Raw genomic sequence first — 18,681 nt, forward strand, 5'->3', positions numbered from 1 at the left:
TGACAAATCAAATGCCATTGGTAATGTTAGTTGGTTTACAGAAAAATATCTTTAGCTGACACCTGTTTCCACCAAACTACATGAAATATACTATCATAAAACAACATGCATGCATCAGTCGTGGTAATGATTATTCATAAATTAGTTAATGATCTTAAAATTATGTCTCATGATAAAAAATCACGAAACTGGTGTCATATATGAAGTTGCATAAAGCATATGGAACAGCATTTATTTCCATTGTGTTTTCTCATGTGTGTGTGTGTCTCTTAGTGTGTTTGTTTGTGTGTGTGTGTGTGTGTGTGTGTGTGTGCACATGCACAATGAGGCTAACTGATAGATGCAAAATATATTATGCTTGCACATACCGGCGAGGCATTGGCATAGACATACAAGGGCATAGGACCTGGGCTCAGAATGCCCTGCCAAGGTGGATGGGAGTAGGACAATACATTGAAAGAATAGTGTTTGTAGATAGTACTGTTTTAGTGCAGCTTTTGCTGGATTTGATCTTGCATTAGTTTTAGCCTCTCCTGAACGAGGCACAGTGGGTGGCATACTCCAGGTAACATCCATAGACACTAAAGTTGATCTCACTTAAACCTGTTCACGATGGGTCAGCATCTTCAGGAGGTAGATCACTGTCATAAAAGTTCCATAATCCTTTTTAGAATGGGAAACTATTTCTGGGTAACATGCAGATGTCAAGCTTAGAGGATCAATGTCGGTGAGAACAAAGTTGACAGGTGTGGTTACCTGTTACAGGTGTGGTTACCTTGATCTTTACTGTCACCACCTTTGACTGTTTTCTCATGGGAAGAGGAGGCACAAGCCACACACAGTCAGTCAATCTCTCATCTAATGTAAAGGAAGTATTTCTCTCTCTCATACTTTCTGTATGTAGGGACAAAGTAAATCAAGACAAATGTTGTCATAACCTTCACAAGTCAATATAACCAAAGCCTCCTTTTCAACTCACCAGCAATGCCTTTCTACTCTGCAGTAATTATTGTTTGGGGCACAATGCCTGGTGTCCTGACATTCACATCTTCACGTCTGACCTCCCAGAAAAATGCGGTGTATTCAGCCTGGTGTGTGAAAATCCTTGGATTTCCATTTGCAGAGGTATGTACTGTTCAGGGAATACTCTGCTGAGGCTGACTGTCATCAGCCTCTCAATGTGCCCATCTCCACTGACACACTTGAAGTGTGAGACATGGTAGGTTTCTGTCTGGTCATATATGTGCAACATTGTCCCACAAGCTGTGATGTGTATCTATCACAGCATCTTGGGACAGCCAGCCTTAACCATGAGACTGACAAAACTGGCCATGGTCAGCTGGCTACCTTGAGGCTGTAGTGACCTAATTTATGCCGATGCTTCTTGTCTAATCAGCTTTAATTCCACTTCTATCAAGAAGGACAATCTCCCTCAATTAAAGCACTGTGGCCATGATTTACATTGCTCACCAGACCATGGAAATAATTGGCTGGAAAGTTCGTTGGTATCCGAATTCCCAACCATCCCAGCCTTGCTTTGAAACAGTGTAATCAGAGGGTTACGGGCACCTGTTATCTCCGACAACCCCTTCTTGGGTAGCGGCAATTTGCTGGGCTCGACAGTTCCTCCCCTCCCCCCATTGTGTGTCTCCGGTCGGCAGGTACATCTGAGACAGTGTTGATATTAATAAGACCTCTTGAATGTCTAAAGCTCGGATTAGCACTGCTCTACTTGTTTCCTCGCCTGAGTAACTTGGTGGGAAGATACACAAGTGATCACTTACTGAAGAACCACAGCGCAAGGTATTGTTACCATGTTGAAAGACGATCAGACCCACACTCCATTTTGTTATCTATTAGGTAGACCACCCCAGTTTGGTTACCCAGGACTGATGCGTCGTCCCACCTGACTTGTCACTCCTTTGTCTGCGCGCGCTTTTGCCTTCTTTTTATTTTTTACCTGTCTTCTCCGAAATCATCCATCTTGTCAGCTACAGTAACACTACTCCAGCATTTAGAACCCTATCCCCCCAACAAGGCACTCCCATCAGCTAATAGCCTCTTAATAGGTTGGCGTGCCCCATTTGGGGACCCAACTGGTGAATCCTACACTGTTTTGGCTTGGCTTTTCTGTGTTCACAGGTGTAAGTGGACTGCTGTGGCTGGAGTCTTTTGTGCAGGTGCACGTGGCTGTTGTAATGAAGATGGCACAGGTCTGACATAGGTCAGGTGTGGCGGACCTGGGGCATGCTGCTGTCCGACACATGACACTGTTTGCTTCAAAAACTTTTCACAGAGAAAACCCAGAGGATCCCTCTGCACTGTAGTTAACATTTTCCACACTCCCACTCCTTCCTTTTTATTTTTTTTGAAATCCCAAGCCTCTCATTTTCTTGCCATCCTAACAGTTAACAGTATTACTTCCCCACAGACGCTCGGAATGTGACTTCTTGCACCGGCTATTTCCCAGGTCTTTCATTTTTGTTCTGGAGTAAAATAAAGTGGATGCGCATGCTAACTGACGAAGACCATGCTCTCAGTTCTGTGGCAACTTCTGCCCAGTTACTAACCCAGTATAAAATTCTAGCATCATTCCATGAAATAAAGCAGAAAGCTTCCACTGTCAACTGAAGACCTTGTGCCTGTCACCCAACATTTCCCCCCAAGGCTACTCCACTTGTAAAAATAGATAGGACGTGATCATGCATCCTTTAATGAAAGGGAGTCTATCCAACTGATCTGCGGCACTGTAGATCCTACAGATATGATTGTAAACATAAATCATTCTATGTTCAGATCTTAATTCCACATCCTGTAGTCCTGTGTTAGCTACACAGCTACATGTAGTTGGGCAGTCCTGGTTGTATGTCTTTCACTGTGAGGCAAGCCATAAATATGACTGGTCTGAATGAAAGGACAGTTGTCAGACAGTCAGAGTAAAAAGGCAGCACCTCAGCTTCCTCCCTAACCATTGTTGAAGTTTGGAATCTGCTGTATCCAAGCAGATGTTGGGATGAAAAATGTTAACCTGTTTCTGGATTCCATTTTCAGGCACCAGATCATCAGATGGTATTGAAGTACATTCCTTAGATGCACATGATCTCAATAATTTGCCTTAATGTAATATACTATGATTTCTGGGTTGTAAAAATTTGTGTGGGGGTGTGTGAGGGATATCTCCATCTCGCCAAAAGTTTAAGAAAAAAAACCAAAAGAAATTGTATATTCTGCTACAGGACTACAGGATGTATTCAATGATAAGGATGGATTGAATCAGAAGGACTAAATAGATTTCTAGAACACAGAACATTATCAAGGTCTTTCCTTGCAAACATCTTTGCTGTGACTGATTTTTTTTAAAGGGTAAAGGAGAAATGCTGTGAAAATGTTCCAACTTTTCTTCAGGTCAATGACTTGTGTATTTATAAGTCTGGTATATTTCCATGTGACCTTTGTTGTGGGAATTTTGTTTCTCTTAATCTTTTTTCCATGATGCATTTTCCCATATCCTGCAGTATGAACTCAGTAAATGATCAAAACCTTTCAACAGGACTTCACTCAAGTTTTAATATCCACACTTTCACAGCCTCTTCTCCTAGAGGCTATCAGTTGCACCCTTTGGAAACACAAAACTTGATGTTGCTACATTCCACAGGCTTCGGCCCAGTGACCAGGTGGGACATTCAAGGCCAGTCACTTCAGCAGGCCTGAGCCTGTCCAGAACACCGCACAGGAAAACTGAGGTCCCCGCTGAGGATCTGACCTTCCTTCTCATCAGGATTGTCTGCTGACTTGGTGACGGTTTGTCACCAGTCTGTCAACGCCGTTTCTTTCTGTCCGTTAAAACATGGTCTGGATGTTCTGTCCATCTTCAGGAGCATAGACGCCTCTTATGGGGATCCCCAGCCAGTACAATACCACAAAAATTATTTACTTTTAGGTACAGGTCTACAATACGGAATGTAAATGTGCCAGTATTATACCAAAATAATATGACACCCAAGTGTACACTTACTATAAAAAAAGTGGAATTCCTACAACAAGGATGACAATTATCAAGAATTAAGCAATGGATGAAAATATCACAAGGGCATTGAAATTAGTGCTACCTTTGATTTGAGGTCCTCTTGCTAGAAGAGGTTCTTTGAAGGAGATACCAAAAGTCCAAATAGTAGTATCCAGTATTTAATTATAATGCTGCTGGGGACACAGGGGTAGGCAGCAGTCCATAAGTCTTCACACCCTGCTTTCTAGCAGCTCTGTCCAGCGGGTTCAGCCTAGTTAGACTGCACATTTTGACGTCTTTCCTAATAAGCAAGTTGTTTACTGTTTCGGTCATCCTCGAAGACCAAGAAGACATGTCCATGTCTGCCTCTGTACCTGATGGTACATTTAGGTATGCAGGTATGATGGTAGCCTGGGCACCATCCTGGTTAGTTTATGTCTGCTCTGATTGGCAATTTACCCACCAAGCATGGGTGGGAAGTATGTTACATACTGGAGCAGAGGGAAAGTAACCAGGATGGCACCCAGGCTAATCCAACATGGCTGCAAAAGACAACATTTGGAGTAGTAAGTGATTGTGGGACATTAATCTACTGAAGGACAAGTTGAGTACATGTGCTGTTAATCCATTCAGACAACCCTGTCAATGAAATAACGTCATCTTTGATATAAAAATAAATCTGTGAATTAATAAAACTGGTGTGGACATTGTTTATAACTACATTAAGATGCAAAATGCACAAGTGCTAGTAAACAAAAACAATTACCGTAGATCTACAGCTACTTTAAATATCACACAATGGCATTGGCTTAACATAACATAACCTTGTCTGACAAATGTGTGAAGATGAAACAAGACATTTTGTGGTTTCTGAGTGTTTATTCAAGGATTCTAGGAAATTCAGGCATTGTGTGATCTAAGTTACATGAAGATTACTTCTAGCAATTTGATAGGTGTGGAAATATTTCAATTCTGTTAACACTAAAAATTACTAAGCTAGTAGCTCTGGTAGCTTCAAAATGGCACAAGGTGTAGAAGCGATCTTGTCATCTGAGATGTAACTGTGGATTTTGCGGTTAAAGATCCTGTTTCATGTTGCCATGGTACGGTCTGAATGTCTGACATTTCTCCCACCAATACAATTTCGAACGTCACAACTCAGTTTATAGTTTTGGCACCCCGCGTGTGGCGTCAGCAGCGATGTTAGCCAACCGACAGGACCTATGTTAGATATGTCAGGCTTTCAGAGAAGGGCCTCCTTCGTCACTCAGATCTCCTTCATGATATGAGCCAGGACATAAAGAGCGCAATGCTCTGTTTCTAGGCAAACAAATGATTTTTCTGTCTTCTCAAAGGGTACTTATCTGGCCTGTGGTAGTAACAAGTGTTTTGACATAAACAAACTTGGCCAAACAAGAGTGATCAAAGGCACTGTGTTTTAGCGAGGACGAACTGTACAAAGATGAACAGTGCATGTATTTTTATGTCCCACGCACTTTCGTGTCCTCAGTCAGTTTTCACATTTGTGCTACAAACAGCTCATTAGTAAATGTACAATAACCGATAAAAGTCCTTGGTTACACAGAGCACTTGGTTACCCTTAGTCTCAATATTTTGCCAGTTTTGTCTACTGCAGATTCGTCAAACAACCACTCAACCCTTAAGCAGTATTGACAGTGTATACAACAAATCTGTAGAAAATCGTGGGGTCCATAATACACTTGCTGCTGCCACCAAGTCATGTTCCCTCCTCCACGTACCTCTGAAGGCCCTATAATTGGAAGATGACAAAGCACTGACAGATCCGAACCATTTGTGGTTGGGGAGGGGGGGACTTAACGAGCAGGGTGTAAGTAAGTAGGGAGGTGCACGTGGCTAACCGTGGCATAAAGAACGCCCTTTTCCTCAACAGCTCTGAACCTGATTTACCCGTTGGTCCATGTAGCTTTTGTTCAAGTTCCCATTGCCAAATGCAGACTGACGTCAGTCCGCGCCCTGGCAGCCAGGCAGCCGTGTTAGTTACCAGTGTGAAAAGTCACCGTAATTGTTCTGTGGGACATTGTAGTCCCAGCTCCACTAACAGCAGAATGGGATTTCTGCCATGAAGGTCAAGGGTGGGTGAAGGGTCTCCCCCCAGTCTATCGGTCTCCCCAATCTGTCAGAGTCAATCATCTCAACTTGTGTGATTTTTTATCACTGCAGGATCACATAAACTTCTGAGATAGTCATCACAGGATCTCATACAAAATGTCTGGGAGGCAAAGTCCAGTCTCCGAATAGTCAGTCATCATTTAGTCTGGCTGATGTGTCACAGGTACAATACTGTAACACAAAATTATCCACTTCTGTTCAGTAGGTGACCATACAACCACATCAATGAAATTTTGTCAAGGTAAATGAAATTACTGTAAAACTACGTGAATGCTTTCAAAACTGATGTCTTCTATGACTGTCCATGGCTCGTCATATCTTATAAATATGCCAATGAGTTTAGTGTTTATGGAAAAGACTTGTACAGAAGTGCAGATCTATGGCATGAAGAAATGATGACCCAAACTGAATGCACACAAGAGATTATGGTTCTTCTTCTTCTTTTTGTACTGCTCAGCCCCCTTGACGGGGATTAATAGCAGTGCGCATGTTTGTTAGTTACGGGTGATAGTGCCTTAAAACACAGGGAAAATAACACACTGGTTTTAACACTGCTTTCATTTTGGACAACAAAAATCAACTAAATCATGCTTATATATCTACAGACACTGGATTGCTCAAATGTGGGGTCATTTTTAAAAACAATTGTCACTTATAATCACCAAAAAGTACCAAATTCTGCTTCAGTCTCTTCTTATTGGTTTGGAATTTTCTTCACGATCTAGCGTGTGTGATCCAGTCGACAAAAGAGGCCATGACCAAGACCAAGAAATTCAATTTCTGTTGCCAAATTAGATCATTGCTTAAGTGAGTACAAGTCTTGATTTAATAAACAGTACTTACAACAGAAGCCCAAAGATACTTATCAGGGATCAAATTCATTCCTTAGCCAATGCTGGCCCACCTTCAAATATTTTCTGCATAACATCATTTTCGATTGTTGTCTTTTTGCTTTTAGGCTTTTTCTTCTTTTCTCTTTCCTTTTCTTTCTTTTGCATCCACAGCCTGATTTCCTCCTCTGTTTTCTGCTGCTTAAAGTTTCTGCCTGCACGACTGCTGACTTCCTCTCCTTTCTTCCTCTTCTTTTCTTCAATTTTCTGCACAGCTTTGCTTTTCTCAAGACTTTCTTCGAAGAATTTGGTCTCCTTCTTGGCTTGAAGGATCTCTGTCCGCATCCTCTGTTCCCTCACGGCTCGCTCGTACGCAAGCTGCTCGCTCAGATGGGTCCATTTGAAGCGATGCAGGTATTTAATGTTCCACAAGTCGCCATAGAACGGACTACGCCTCCTCGTCTCTATGGGCGTGTTGTTTAGAGACAGGGCGATCCGTTTAGCGAGCCTTTTGTCCCTGAACTCGACCCAACCCTCTACAAAGTTCTGCCGCTGCCTCTTGCCGCCCGGCTTCTTTTTCATCAACCGCTTATGTTGATCTGTAAAATTAGAGATAAAAGTTTGGCTGTATTCCACTCATGATGTTTTGGAAACATTACACACTCAGATAATTGACCTGAGAAGAAAGAAGTCAGTGTCGCCTTTTCTACAGGCAGTTAAATACCAGATTTCAATTGCAAATAAAGTAACTCAAGACGTACATACAACAAACAGCAATTAACTCTGGTATGTAGACAGGCTATAATGCTAAAGGCAGCCTGAAATATCATGAGGAATTTTCGGAGGGAAATCATGCCGAACATTACAAGGGCCAGGATCTTTGCGGTAAACATGTTCCCCGCAGAACACATGTGCTGTCAGGACAATGTCGTCGGTGCACTTGTAGCAATGGCAATGAGCTGTCTGTCCAGCTGGAATGGGCCGGCAGACCTGATTTCCTGCCACCTTACACACCTGTCATGTCATTGGTGCCAAATCACACCAAGCAGATCAAAGCCCTTGTGATTCTGACCATGAACATATGCAAAACATGGAAGAGGATATGTTTGTGCAAGCATACAGAATGACAAGCTAGCCCCCAGGCTGGCACAGCTTACAAACTTCAAAGCAACAGTTTCTTTACAAAGTTCCTCATTGTCAATCACTCTGACAGAACCACCGTCATACCTATGCAGACTTTTCATCCTAGGAAGTCTTGCAGAAAACAAAAAAGACAAGAGCCGGGTCCTCGGGGGAGTCGTGGGAAGGGCAGGTAGCTATTTGACTAAATAGGTGGAAGGAATCTTGGTAAGTGAGCATTTCCCACCTGTTACACTCTCCAGCATGGGACATGGGCAAACTGGGTACTAACAGTGGCATTCATGGGAGAAACAAAATGGAACGTGGAATTATAAGAAGCATGGTTTAGTATGAAAGCCAAAGGAAGATAGTGGCAGAAAAAAAGATACTAAGTAGTTGTCATTGTCATCATCATCATCATCTGTCAGCCCATTGAGCTTAGCAAGCTTACCAGTTAAATAACCTGAAATGTTCAAGTACAATTCAATCTCTACTACTGAATAAAAAATGGAGATTTACTTCCGGACATTTTGAGTGACATCCTTCACTTTTCCTCAGCGTCACTAGAATGAACTGGCAGAGCAATCATCCGGAAACGTCCAGAAGTAAAGTTCTGTTTTTTTATCCAGTTGTAGAGATTGAAATGTATTTGAATATTGTTTACCTGGATGTCTAACTTTCATAAAAGTATGACCTGAAATGATGAAGGTTTCTGATCACCATAACTTACATATCATATATGTAGATTAGTAGATTTATAGAATTATATTTCAATTTAGACAGCTCTAGTCCCATTTCGTTGATCATCTTTCATGTATCCTTCTCTAAACTTATTCTTGCTTGACTCAGCATATTGAGTCCCAATCCCCATAAGTTATGATGACAAGAACAATTATCTATCCAAAGAAAATGAGGGGAAGTTGAATAGTCTGTACAAACAGCATTTTCTGTTCTTCTAAAAAAAAAAAAAAACCACTCATCTTACTACACAATTCCTGCTTAGGTTGCCTTTGTTGATCTTTATTGACACTCAGACTATGATGTCTTTAAGAGTTTAAGATATATGTCATTATACAAGAAATGGTTGCTTTCCCTTTTAACAAACCATACCTACATTTGTATCTCTGCATATTACGATCAGACTATGAGCAATTCATTTTTTTCAAATTCCATATAATGGGCAGGGGCAAACTTGGATCTTGGATCTTATCTACCCCTTCCAACATATGGCATTGAAGGTTATTTATAGATGGATATAGATTTTCCATTTTTCAAAACTTATGAGTTATGACTGTTCCTACAGAACAACTTCTCATCATTCATGTACGACACAGAACACCAGCTTTAATTCATCACGTCAGAATTGTGAATGTCCTGCATTATACAACATCAGATCCCGACCTACAATCTACAAAATAGCATGTACCAAGCAAACGTTAATACGAACCTACTCAGCTATGTTGGCAGTATTTCAACAGTGGAGATAAGAAGAGCGATACTTATACAAACTATGAGAGAAGAATGTGGCAGAAGTCCCAACAGTTCCTTAAGATCAAGACAATACTCTGTATGTGTAACATCTGTTTATGAATATTCCTCTTATTGATGAAATGGGCAAATCACTTGTAAGTACACTGCAACTAGATCATGAATATGCATGTTTAAACAAGGACGAAATGTTCCCCTACATCATGTGACTAAAAAGTACTGGAAAAACTCTGTAAATTAGTTTAAAAGTTTTAATAAGAGAATTTTAGATGATATAAAATGTAACCTCTTTAGACCTCTACTTTAGTTATCTAACTCAGTGCATTTAGCCCATGATGGGCAAGAATATGCAATAAAGATCGTTGTCATTGTTTCAAGAAAATCAGAGAAAAGCTAGCACATCCATTTCTGTATGCTGAACATCCTGCCAGTATCACACACAAATTTAACAGCGTGTATCTAAGAAAGGTCATTGACTAAGTTAATTGATACACAGCAAATGAGTCAGCTTAATTAAATTTGTCTCCAATAAAAAGCAGTAGTCCTTATTGCTAGACATCACTAAATCAGTGATTCACTATGTCTGGTTGACGCCTCTTTAGGAGCAGCAATGTTTGTATAGAAATCGGAATGTTGCTTTGCATTTCATACCACAGAGGTCAATTACATACACTTCATGCTGTTCCTTCATACACAAAATAGCAATTACCGACCTCAACTCACTCATCGCCATTCATTTATAGCATTGCAACAGTTGCAAAATCTCACAGACATATGCAGATGAATTCCTTCATCTTACCTGCATCAGGGGTAATTAGGAAATAGAGTCATACAAAAAGTATATTTACAAACATTAAAGTTTCTATCAACGTTTCTCGAAGTTGTCTTGAAAGATATGACTGGAATGGCCGGCCCAAGTGCCATTTGGAGATAAAACCCAACAGGTTATACTTATCAAATTTTGAGGTCACTGCTACAAACAAGTGTGTTTACAAATCAAATGTAAACAATAACAATATTAAATTACAAGGCATAAAATGAACCACTTCCAGACCATTACTTGGCCTGAGAATTTTGGAAGAATGTGATTTGTGAAGGCAAGCGACAAAATTGGGCAGGCAAAATCTGACCAACTCAAGCTTATTCTAGTCAGCTACTGGCGAAGGTTATAAAATTTTTGACCTGACATCTATATGAGTCCATCTGTATTTTACAATCTGTTAACAGTTTGGGGCTTTGAACAGTTAATGTAAGGATGTGTACTACTTTTGTGTAGTGAACATTGTACTTCTTTGTTCAGATTCTTAATATACTTGTGCCTGTATGATATATATCTTTATAATTACAATATGACATTGAAAATACCAGTGCCTAATGCATATCAGTTTTATGTTGCATTTGTGGGGTCACTTTGGATGAAATAATCCGTACCTGCCAAATCTATATTTTTCAAGCCTCAGTACCATCCTCCATAATGACCGCTGGCTCAATCATTTTGCTTGGTAACCACGTGGCTAGCAAGCAAAAGGATTGAGCAGGCGGTCACTACAGAGGATGGAACTCAGGCTTAATTTTTTTAAGGACTTTAACCGGAAACACGACATATTTTTTGCTATGCCTAAGGCCACACCGATTTAATTTCTTGGTTCACGGATTCGCTCGCTCCTATTTTTTGGGAAAAAAAATAAAAACAAAAATTACCACTCAGCAAATTTTCACCATTAATGAAACCATTCACCAACTTTCTGGTGTAGCAAATTGGCCTTTATATTATAAGCTCCTTAAAGTGTGGGTACAGGTGCTGTTACTGTACAAAAATAGTGTTTTTGTACTTTTTTCAAGCTGAAAACTTTTTTTCTTTATGTTTTGGACTAGCTGTTACCTTTACCCCAACCATTTTACAATTTTTATTTTTATTTTTATTTCGCCCTCTCGCTCCATACTTTTTATGAAAAAATCCGTGAACCAAGAAATTAAATTGGTGTGGCCTAATCATCACATAACGTTCCGCTTATGCTAGCTGGTACTAACTGAGGGGGTGAAAGATCTGTCTGTGTCCGCCCAGGATCATCACAGGAAGCACAACATGCACTAATGAGTAATTCCTAACAAAGAACAAGTCTCTTTGATAAGCTTCAATCTTACTCATCATGGATTCATCCCTCCAGGGGGGGCTGATAATATCAGGCATATGCCCCGCAAGAGCCGTTGAGCCTACTGAGGTAAAAACAATCATCGGATGTCAACAATACATGGATTTATTCACACATGACGTACCTATGACACATGTGATATATTGTGGACAATTTCACTTGTCTCCACCCTCAATTAGCCGGGGCATCATATGGGGAATAATTAGTGGAACAATGGCATAAGTCGTGCCTACTGGTACTCACACCTGTGTGGCCACCAGCTCACCGCAGGCCTGGAGACAAAGGAGCTTCACAGGTAACCCAGGTGGACACAGATGTTGGATTCATTTAACCAGGAGTAATATTTGATACATGAACAACCTCGAAGGGTACAGACTTGATGCTCTAGAGTTAAACTGAAGGATTTATGGCTCCAACGTAGGATGGTAGACACAAGGGAAACCTGCTTTGTCAATTTCTAAGCCGTTCAATGAAGGGACTTTAGCTAGGTGGTTGATCCTTAACTGCCATGAACATGAAGAAATACACGTAAGCCTGAAAGTGCTGTAAAGTCACAGTGATATTACGGTGATGTCATGTTTAAACAGGCGAAAATCATTTAAACAGCAAAGTCCACTTAACCAATTTGTATCAGTTGATTTTACCATGGTTTGTAGCAAGACAGCCTTTGTGATATAACATAGATGTATGCGATGCTTTGTGACACTGACTGGATACAATACAGCTCAACTCTTGTCCTCACTGCTAATAAAAACACATGATCATAACAAGTAAAATTCCTATATCTATGATCTATATGATAAAATTTTGGGATAAAGCTTTGAGACCTTAGTCAGAAAATGAAAATGTAACACACAATCCCAATCATATTTTTTGGATTCCTAAACTTTTTAGTGATTAAGATGGCCTCCGGTATCTCCCTCTGCTCATCGAGTCAGACAGGGTGGACAAACAAAGGCACCAATTGATATCATACATGTACAGCTGCTTTGTGGGGAAGCGAGCGAACAACACCTGGACAAAAGGCATGAAATCCCCGAACATGCAGCAAACCAGGAGGGGTCACGGCGGCACCGCCATCCGGCTGGTTGTACCTGCGGAACAGTGCCCTGCCTGTTCCCAGGGTCATCGCGCCAAGGAAACTATATGGCAGCTATTGTAATCCATCATAATACCCTGCTCAGGTGGGCTCAGCAGGTAGCTACTGTCTAGGTGAGCTGTGAGCACTCAGCTTGTTTATGTCCTTCTGATTCTGACTTCTGATAAATGGTTGTCTCCTACATATACGTGGCTGTATGTCCCACTACAGAGCAAGTGTTACACACACAGACAAGCAAATGTAGTAACTATGTTCCAAAGCATGTGTTACTAGTATAATACTGAAATAGGTTGTCAACTTTTTCCAAAATATTGTAAACCAGCTTATGGTTCATGTGGGTGCTGTGGCCTAGTGGAGAAGGTGTACACAACTTTAAAAAACAATCATCAGATCCAAAGTGTATTCTACTCCAATAAGACCAGTAAAAAAATGTATTGGGTGTCCATTTATGTTATCTGTGATACAATTTGAGGTACATGTAAGTTTAACACTGTGTCTGTGCCCATGTTAGGTATTATACAGTATCAGGTGAATATCCCTGAGAGTTAGTCTAAACAAACTTAAACTGTTAATGTAAGAAACTGAGGAGTGAACCTTTCATGCCATAACGTACAATAACAAGGCACACACACATGCACGCAAACACACACACACATGCACACGCATACACACACACACACACACACACATACCAACACACACATACACACACACACACACACATACAACACACACACACTCACTTAGTCACTATATGTTTTATCATGTGTTTTTTTACACAGAATTTTAGAATTCTATAGTTAGAATCTAACGTTATCTATAATATTTTTCAAATGCTTGAATTTTGAATAAATATCAGTATAGCCTCTTATGCTCTTCCTCTTAGGTTTGCCTTCCTCTTTACTAGAGAATCTGTGAAGCTGCCTGATGTACAACAACGTAAAGAGGAAGGAAAGTATGAGGGACAGGGAGTTACAGTTCTATAGTGATTCTGACATGTTTTGTTGAAATATTTCATACGATATGAAAATAAGTTATGCAAAGGCCAACTTTTGAGAGGCATGTCAAGGAAGCTCTGGGAGGACTGTCACAGCTAGTTTTGAGAACTGTTGCAGCTTTTGTGTTTGCCAAGAAAAGAGAATGCAGCACCACCTGTATATAGAGACATTGTTTGGTTTAACTGTGAGTCATTCCTGTAAGTAACAATACTACCTCATTAATAGATTTGACTTTTAAAAAATTCTATAGGGGCTAAAGGGCACCAAAGTTTGAGACCCGGATATTTAACTTACAAGTCCCTTGTACAGGAGATTATAATCGAAGGTACTCAGACCATTTCATTGAACCACAACAAAGAATGGTCTGCACATGTTAAGTTGGTGAAATGCCTATTCAACCAGAAAGACTAACTGTGCTCTAATTACAAGGATCTGGGTCTTTTTCTGCCTGCCGTTTTCAGACTTGCTTCAGAGAACAAACACGTGTGACAAAAGCGCCACTAGTGACAGGGAGAGGAACTGCAACACACATACATTCATTCCATTGCAAAAACAGACACACAGCGATCTCTGTCCTGATCGATTAATCATAGATAGGCAATACTTTGAAAGTTAGCACATACAAACGCATACAAAGTTAGTACATTATTAGTATCACTGGTGTTCAAGGTTCCTAAAAATCATTTTAAGGAAATAAGATACCTTTAAAAAACATGACTTAACTCTTGTAGGTATGTATTTGTTGTGCTTTTGTAGACCTTTTCACAAATGAAAATCCGGGCACCTACACTAATGTTGCTTTTACACTTTAACAGTTGTTAAGACTTTCAATCAATAATAAAATAGAGCAAAATCAAAACCTGTCATATGATCAAAAACAAGTCATCATCAATCAATGTCTATATAGTAATAATATACTGATTCCTCTTCAAATGTCAAAGAATGATGTGGTGCCATCCCCTGTAATGCCCAGTGACAGGGCATACAGGTGACAGGTTCAGCATATCAAACAAATAATTCCTAATATGTAACTTTACTTGTCAGTAGATTAAACCATAAAATAACCAGGTGTGTTCTGGTGTACTATCCTTACCACCAGGCTGCAGGAATGTCCGTCCCACCTCCCCGTACTGGCTGAACATGTGGCGCAGGTTTTTGGGGTTCATGCGTGGCGGCAGGTGACTCAGGTACACCACACCTGGTTCTGATGCAGGGGCTTCTGCCATCTCTGGGTCATCTTCATCTGATGCCTGGACAGGGTCTTCTGTCCTCACAGACTGGTCTTCATCTGATATAATAAAAGTCACACATGCAGCGTGATGCAGATACAATAAGACTCACGATTCCAAACATACACACGTGAAATGCAGTGTTTATTACATGTAAGTTGTAACGGGGGGGATCCAATGTCCGGTAACTGTTCTAAGTGAATGCGCATGGCTTTTGTCATCGTACGTTTTACTGAGAACCCATCAAAAACAATTTAAGATCTTGTTAACAACCATATAACTGTGATTTAAGCTGTGCAGACATATGTTTCCTTTAACGGCAGCATTCCGAACTTTACTTTGACAGCGCGCGAAAGTTTTGGCAGGTTTGGACTTGCGTTTCAGTGGAACGTTCTAACACAAAAAAGGGGGTCCAAACTCCGATAAGTTAACAACCAATCCATCTCTGCATATCTTTAAGCATCCTATGCATGCAAAATAACACTAAGCTTCTTCAATACTATTTTTAGTCACAAATATATGCAAAATTTTGAATTACGATGCATGTTTAAATACGATTACTTACAAGGATTACCTCTCACGGTGAAACCAACCTGTCGCCAAAAAGAAAAATGGCGACACTTTGTTTACGTCTGCCTGCGATTACACTTTTTCACTTTCGGCTTCTGTATTTCCTGCTTCAACCTCGTTTTTAACAGCAGAAATGACCACAGGATTTCTTTAGTCGGTGGGGATCGATTTTCTTGAATGATTGGTACTCTACTGACGGGTTGACTAACTCCATCGTGTTGAGCATCGCTCGGCTTCCTTCATAGGTGATTGACAAAGATGGCGGGGTTGACAGGGCCGTGAACATGCGGCATAATTCAGCTCCGATTATCCAACTATAAAAGCAAAGACACGGCATAGCTGTGCTTATTTAGGAAGTTTTATAGATAGCCTTCTCATCTGTGGTGGTATCTTTTCACATTTCGTATTTGACGATGAATTATTTAATAGTTTCCCAGGCCATGTTCTCGATATGTTCGCTCGTCAGCATGCACGGAAGGCGTCAAACTTGTGTACTTTTTTCAATCGTTATCTGTTGGGGCTTACCAACTGGGACACATACTCTGACTTTTCAGTTATTTACAGCAAGGTTTAGTCCATAACAAGTTGCACTTATTATGTGCAGACACTTATGCATATCTCCGCAAAAATGATTTTAAAATCCTACCGGACTTACCTGGATACCTGGATACCATCTTCAGTCAAGAAAGGCCTCTGCCTGTAGTGGACTGCTCTAGACGCATCCCTCATGGACGTACCACAGGTGTTCCCAGTGTCGATCCAAGTTGGATTTAAACTGGTTCACTGACTCGCTCATGACTATCCTTTCTGGTAAAGAGTTCCAGTCCTTTACGACCCTCGAAACTGAAGACATGCCCCCTGATTCTAGTTTTTGCAAGTGGGATCTTCAACTTGTAACTATGGCCTCTAGTTGAAGAACCCTTAGCTTCCACGAAAAACAGATCTGACTGTAGTCTCTCTTTCCCAGTCATAATCTTAAAAACTTGAATCATATCTCCTCTCCTACGCCGGTACTCCAGGGATGGTAGCCTCAGCTTTTTTAACCTGTCCTTGTAAGGAATGTCCTTGAGAGCAGGCACCATTTTGGTTGCTCTGCGCTGAACTCTCTCTAGCCTCTGTTTGTCCAAGGAGAAGTGTGGCCCCCAAATAATATTACCGTATTCTAGATGGGGTCTCACCATCGTTTTGAAAAGAATCGGGATTGTTTGTTCATCAATGTTGTAAAAGGCTCTATTTATGAGTCCCAGCATCATGTTACCCTTGTTCGCTGCTTTTGCAGTGTGCATGTGGAATGCGAGATTGTTGTCTATAGATACACCTAAGTCCTTCTCTTCCACGGTTTCCTCTATATTCTGTCCACCAAGAGTGTATGTGATTTTCTGATTTGTCCTCCCCAGGTGTAGAACCTTGCACTTGCTCACGTTGAAACGTAGCTGCCAGTGCTGTGACCACTGATCTACCGCCACTAGATCCTGTTGCAATGCCTCCTGATCTCTTTTGTGTTTGACTGGTCGAAAAATCTTGCTGTCATCAGCGAAGATTTTTACTTCACTAGATATTGCCTCTGGTAGATCATTGATATATATCACAAACAATATGGGTCCAAGGACACTTCCCTGTGGAATCCCGCTTTTGACCTCTTTCCAAGATGAGAATTCACCATTAACTACCACCCGTTGTTTCCTCTGGGACAAGAAGTTTCCAATCCAGTTTCGTAAGTCACCCACCACCCCATATCTCTCCAGTTTCTGTAGTAACCGTGTATGAGGTACTGTATCAAATGCTTTACGAAAATCCAGATAGATGACATCTACTGGATCTCCTGCCTGTAGTAGTTTTGTCCACTGTTCCATGGTCACTAACAATTGAGTCATACATGAACGTCCAGGAACAAACCCGTGTTGGGCGTCAGTGAAATAGTTGTGAGAAGACATGTGTTCTACAACTTTGTCCCTAATGATGGATTCTAGCATTTTTCCTACTACGGATGTGAGACTTACAGGTCTGTAGTTCCCCGGAGATGATTTACTGCCCTTCTTGTGAATGGGTGTAACATGCGCCTGTTTCCACCCTTCAGGTAACTCAGAAGATGCAATGGATTTCTTAAAAAGAATTGTGAGAGGCGTAGCAAGGTCATGAGCCAGTTCCTTGAGAAACCGTGGATGCAAGTTATCGGGGCCTGCAGATTTTGCTGGGTTAAGCTCGGCCAATTTCTTGAGGACTACTTCCTCAGTGATCTCTAAACCTTCCAATGACTTTGGACCCCTACCGGACTTTGGACCCCTCCCGTTAACGTTACAACAATAAAATTTAACCTCCTCATAACGTTATCAGAAGTTTGGAAGCTTTTGCGAATTGCAGATCAGATCTTTACAGTTCACTTGCCCTGGTCATTTTACAAAATTATATCACTATAACTGTTATAACGTTAGTTATATATATAATTAAATTATGCTGAATCTTGTGTTGAAGATCACTCCTAAACCGGAAGTGGGGAGGGGGGCGAAGCAAATTCACATGCAACATTCGCCCCATTTTTCTGAAATATAACGCTCCATATTAAAGATTTTAATTCAAACCTGTGCTACTGGTTACCTACCTTTAGTCTGTTCTGTCTCCGGGTCACTGGAACTTGAGTCTTCCTTCTCTCCAGCTCCAGACATAATCACTTTGTGCACAAATCTATGAAGTTTCGACGATCAGAACAAGTACGAACAGTTCACCACCAGTCAAGAGTAGAGTTCTTCCTTCATTGGCCCTAAAGCTGATGTCTAGTGAGTTAGGTAAGTCATTAGAACCATGACCTATGAGGGAATTATGTCAAAACAATGAGGTTTCAATCAAAACCACGCGTATTTTCTTCTTTCTCCACGTGTTTTCCGGGCGGATAATTTGGCATCAAGATCTGGAGAAACTGTTTTCTCTGTGCAGGTGCGTCCCCTGGCAGAAGGTGAAAGAACTGCAAGTAGTATGGCGTGCTATTGTTCGATTATGATGATGGGTTTTATATTGGAAATCAAAATACCTAACAGTCAAAT

The 18,681-nt window shown here is 40.9% G+C and overlaps 1 protein-coding gene across 1 annotated transcript; it reads right to left on the reverse strand.

The window, feature by feature from the left end:
• Nucleotides 1-6,697: 6,697 nt before the first annotated feature.
• On the reverse strand, nt 6,698-18,590 carry LOC118409287 (activator of basal transcription 1-like). Its single transcript, XM_035810179.1, has 3 exons — nt 18,243-18,590; nt 14,938-15,132; nt 6,698-7,586 (listed from the first exon to the last, which is right to left on the reverse strand). Exons 1-3 carry the CDS (start codon nt 18,304-18,306, stop codon nt 7,036-7,038), a joined length of 810 nt encoding a protein of 269 aa, XP_035666072.1. The 5' UTR covers nt 18,307-18,590; the 3' UTR covers nt 6,698-7,035.
• Between the last annotated feature and the right edge of the window lie 91 nt (nt 18,591-18,681).

This window comes from Branchiostoma floridae, chromosome 2 (genome assembly GCF_000003815.2).
Source record: "Branchiostoma floridae strain S238N-H82 chromosome 2, Bfl_VNyyK, whole genome shotgun sequence".
NCBI classification, from domain to species: Eukaryota; Metazoa; Chordata; class Leptocardii; order Amphioxiformes; family Branchiostomatidae; genus Branchiostoma; species Branchiostoma floridae.

Excerpts from the sequence above, each read along its gene's own strand:
- LOC118409287 (XM_035810179.1), bottom strand. The coding sequence starts at position 18,306 with ATGTCTGGAGCTGGAGAGAAGGAAGACTCAAGTTCCAGTGACCCGGAG. Across the intron at positions 15,133-18,242 it reads GGAGACAGAACAGACTAAAG|ATGAAGACCAGTCTGTGAGG; the intron begins GTAGGTAACCAG and ends TTATTATATCAG. Across the intron at positions 7,587-14,937 it reads GACATTCCTGCAGCCTGGTG|ATCAACATAAGCGGTTGATG; the intron begins GTAAGGATAGTA and ends CTAATTTTACAG.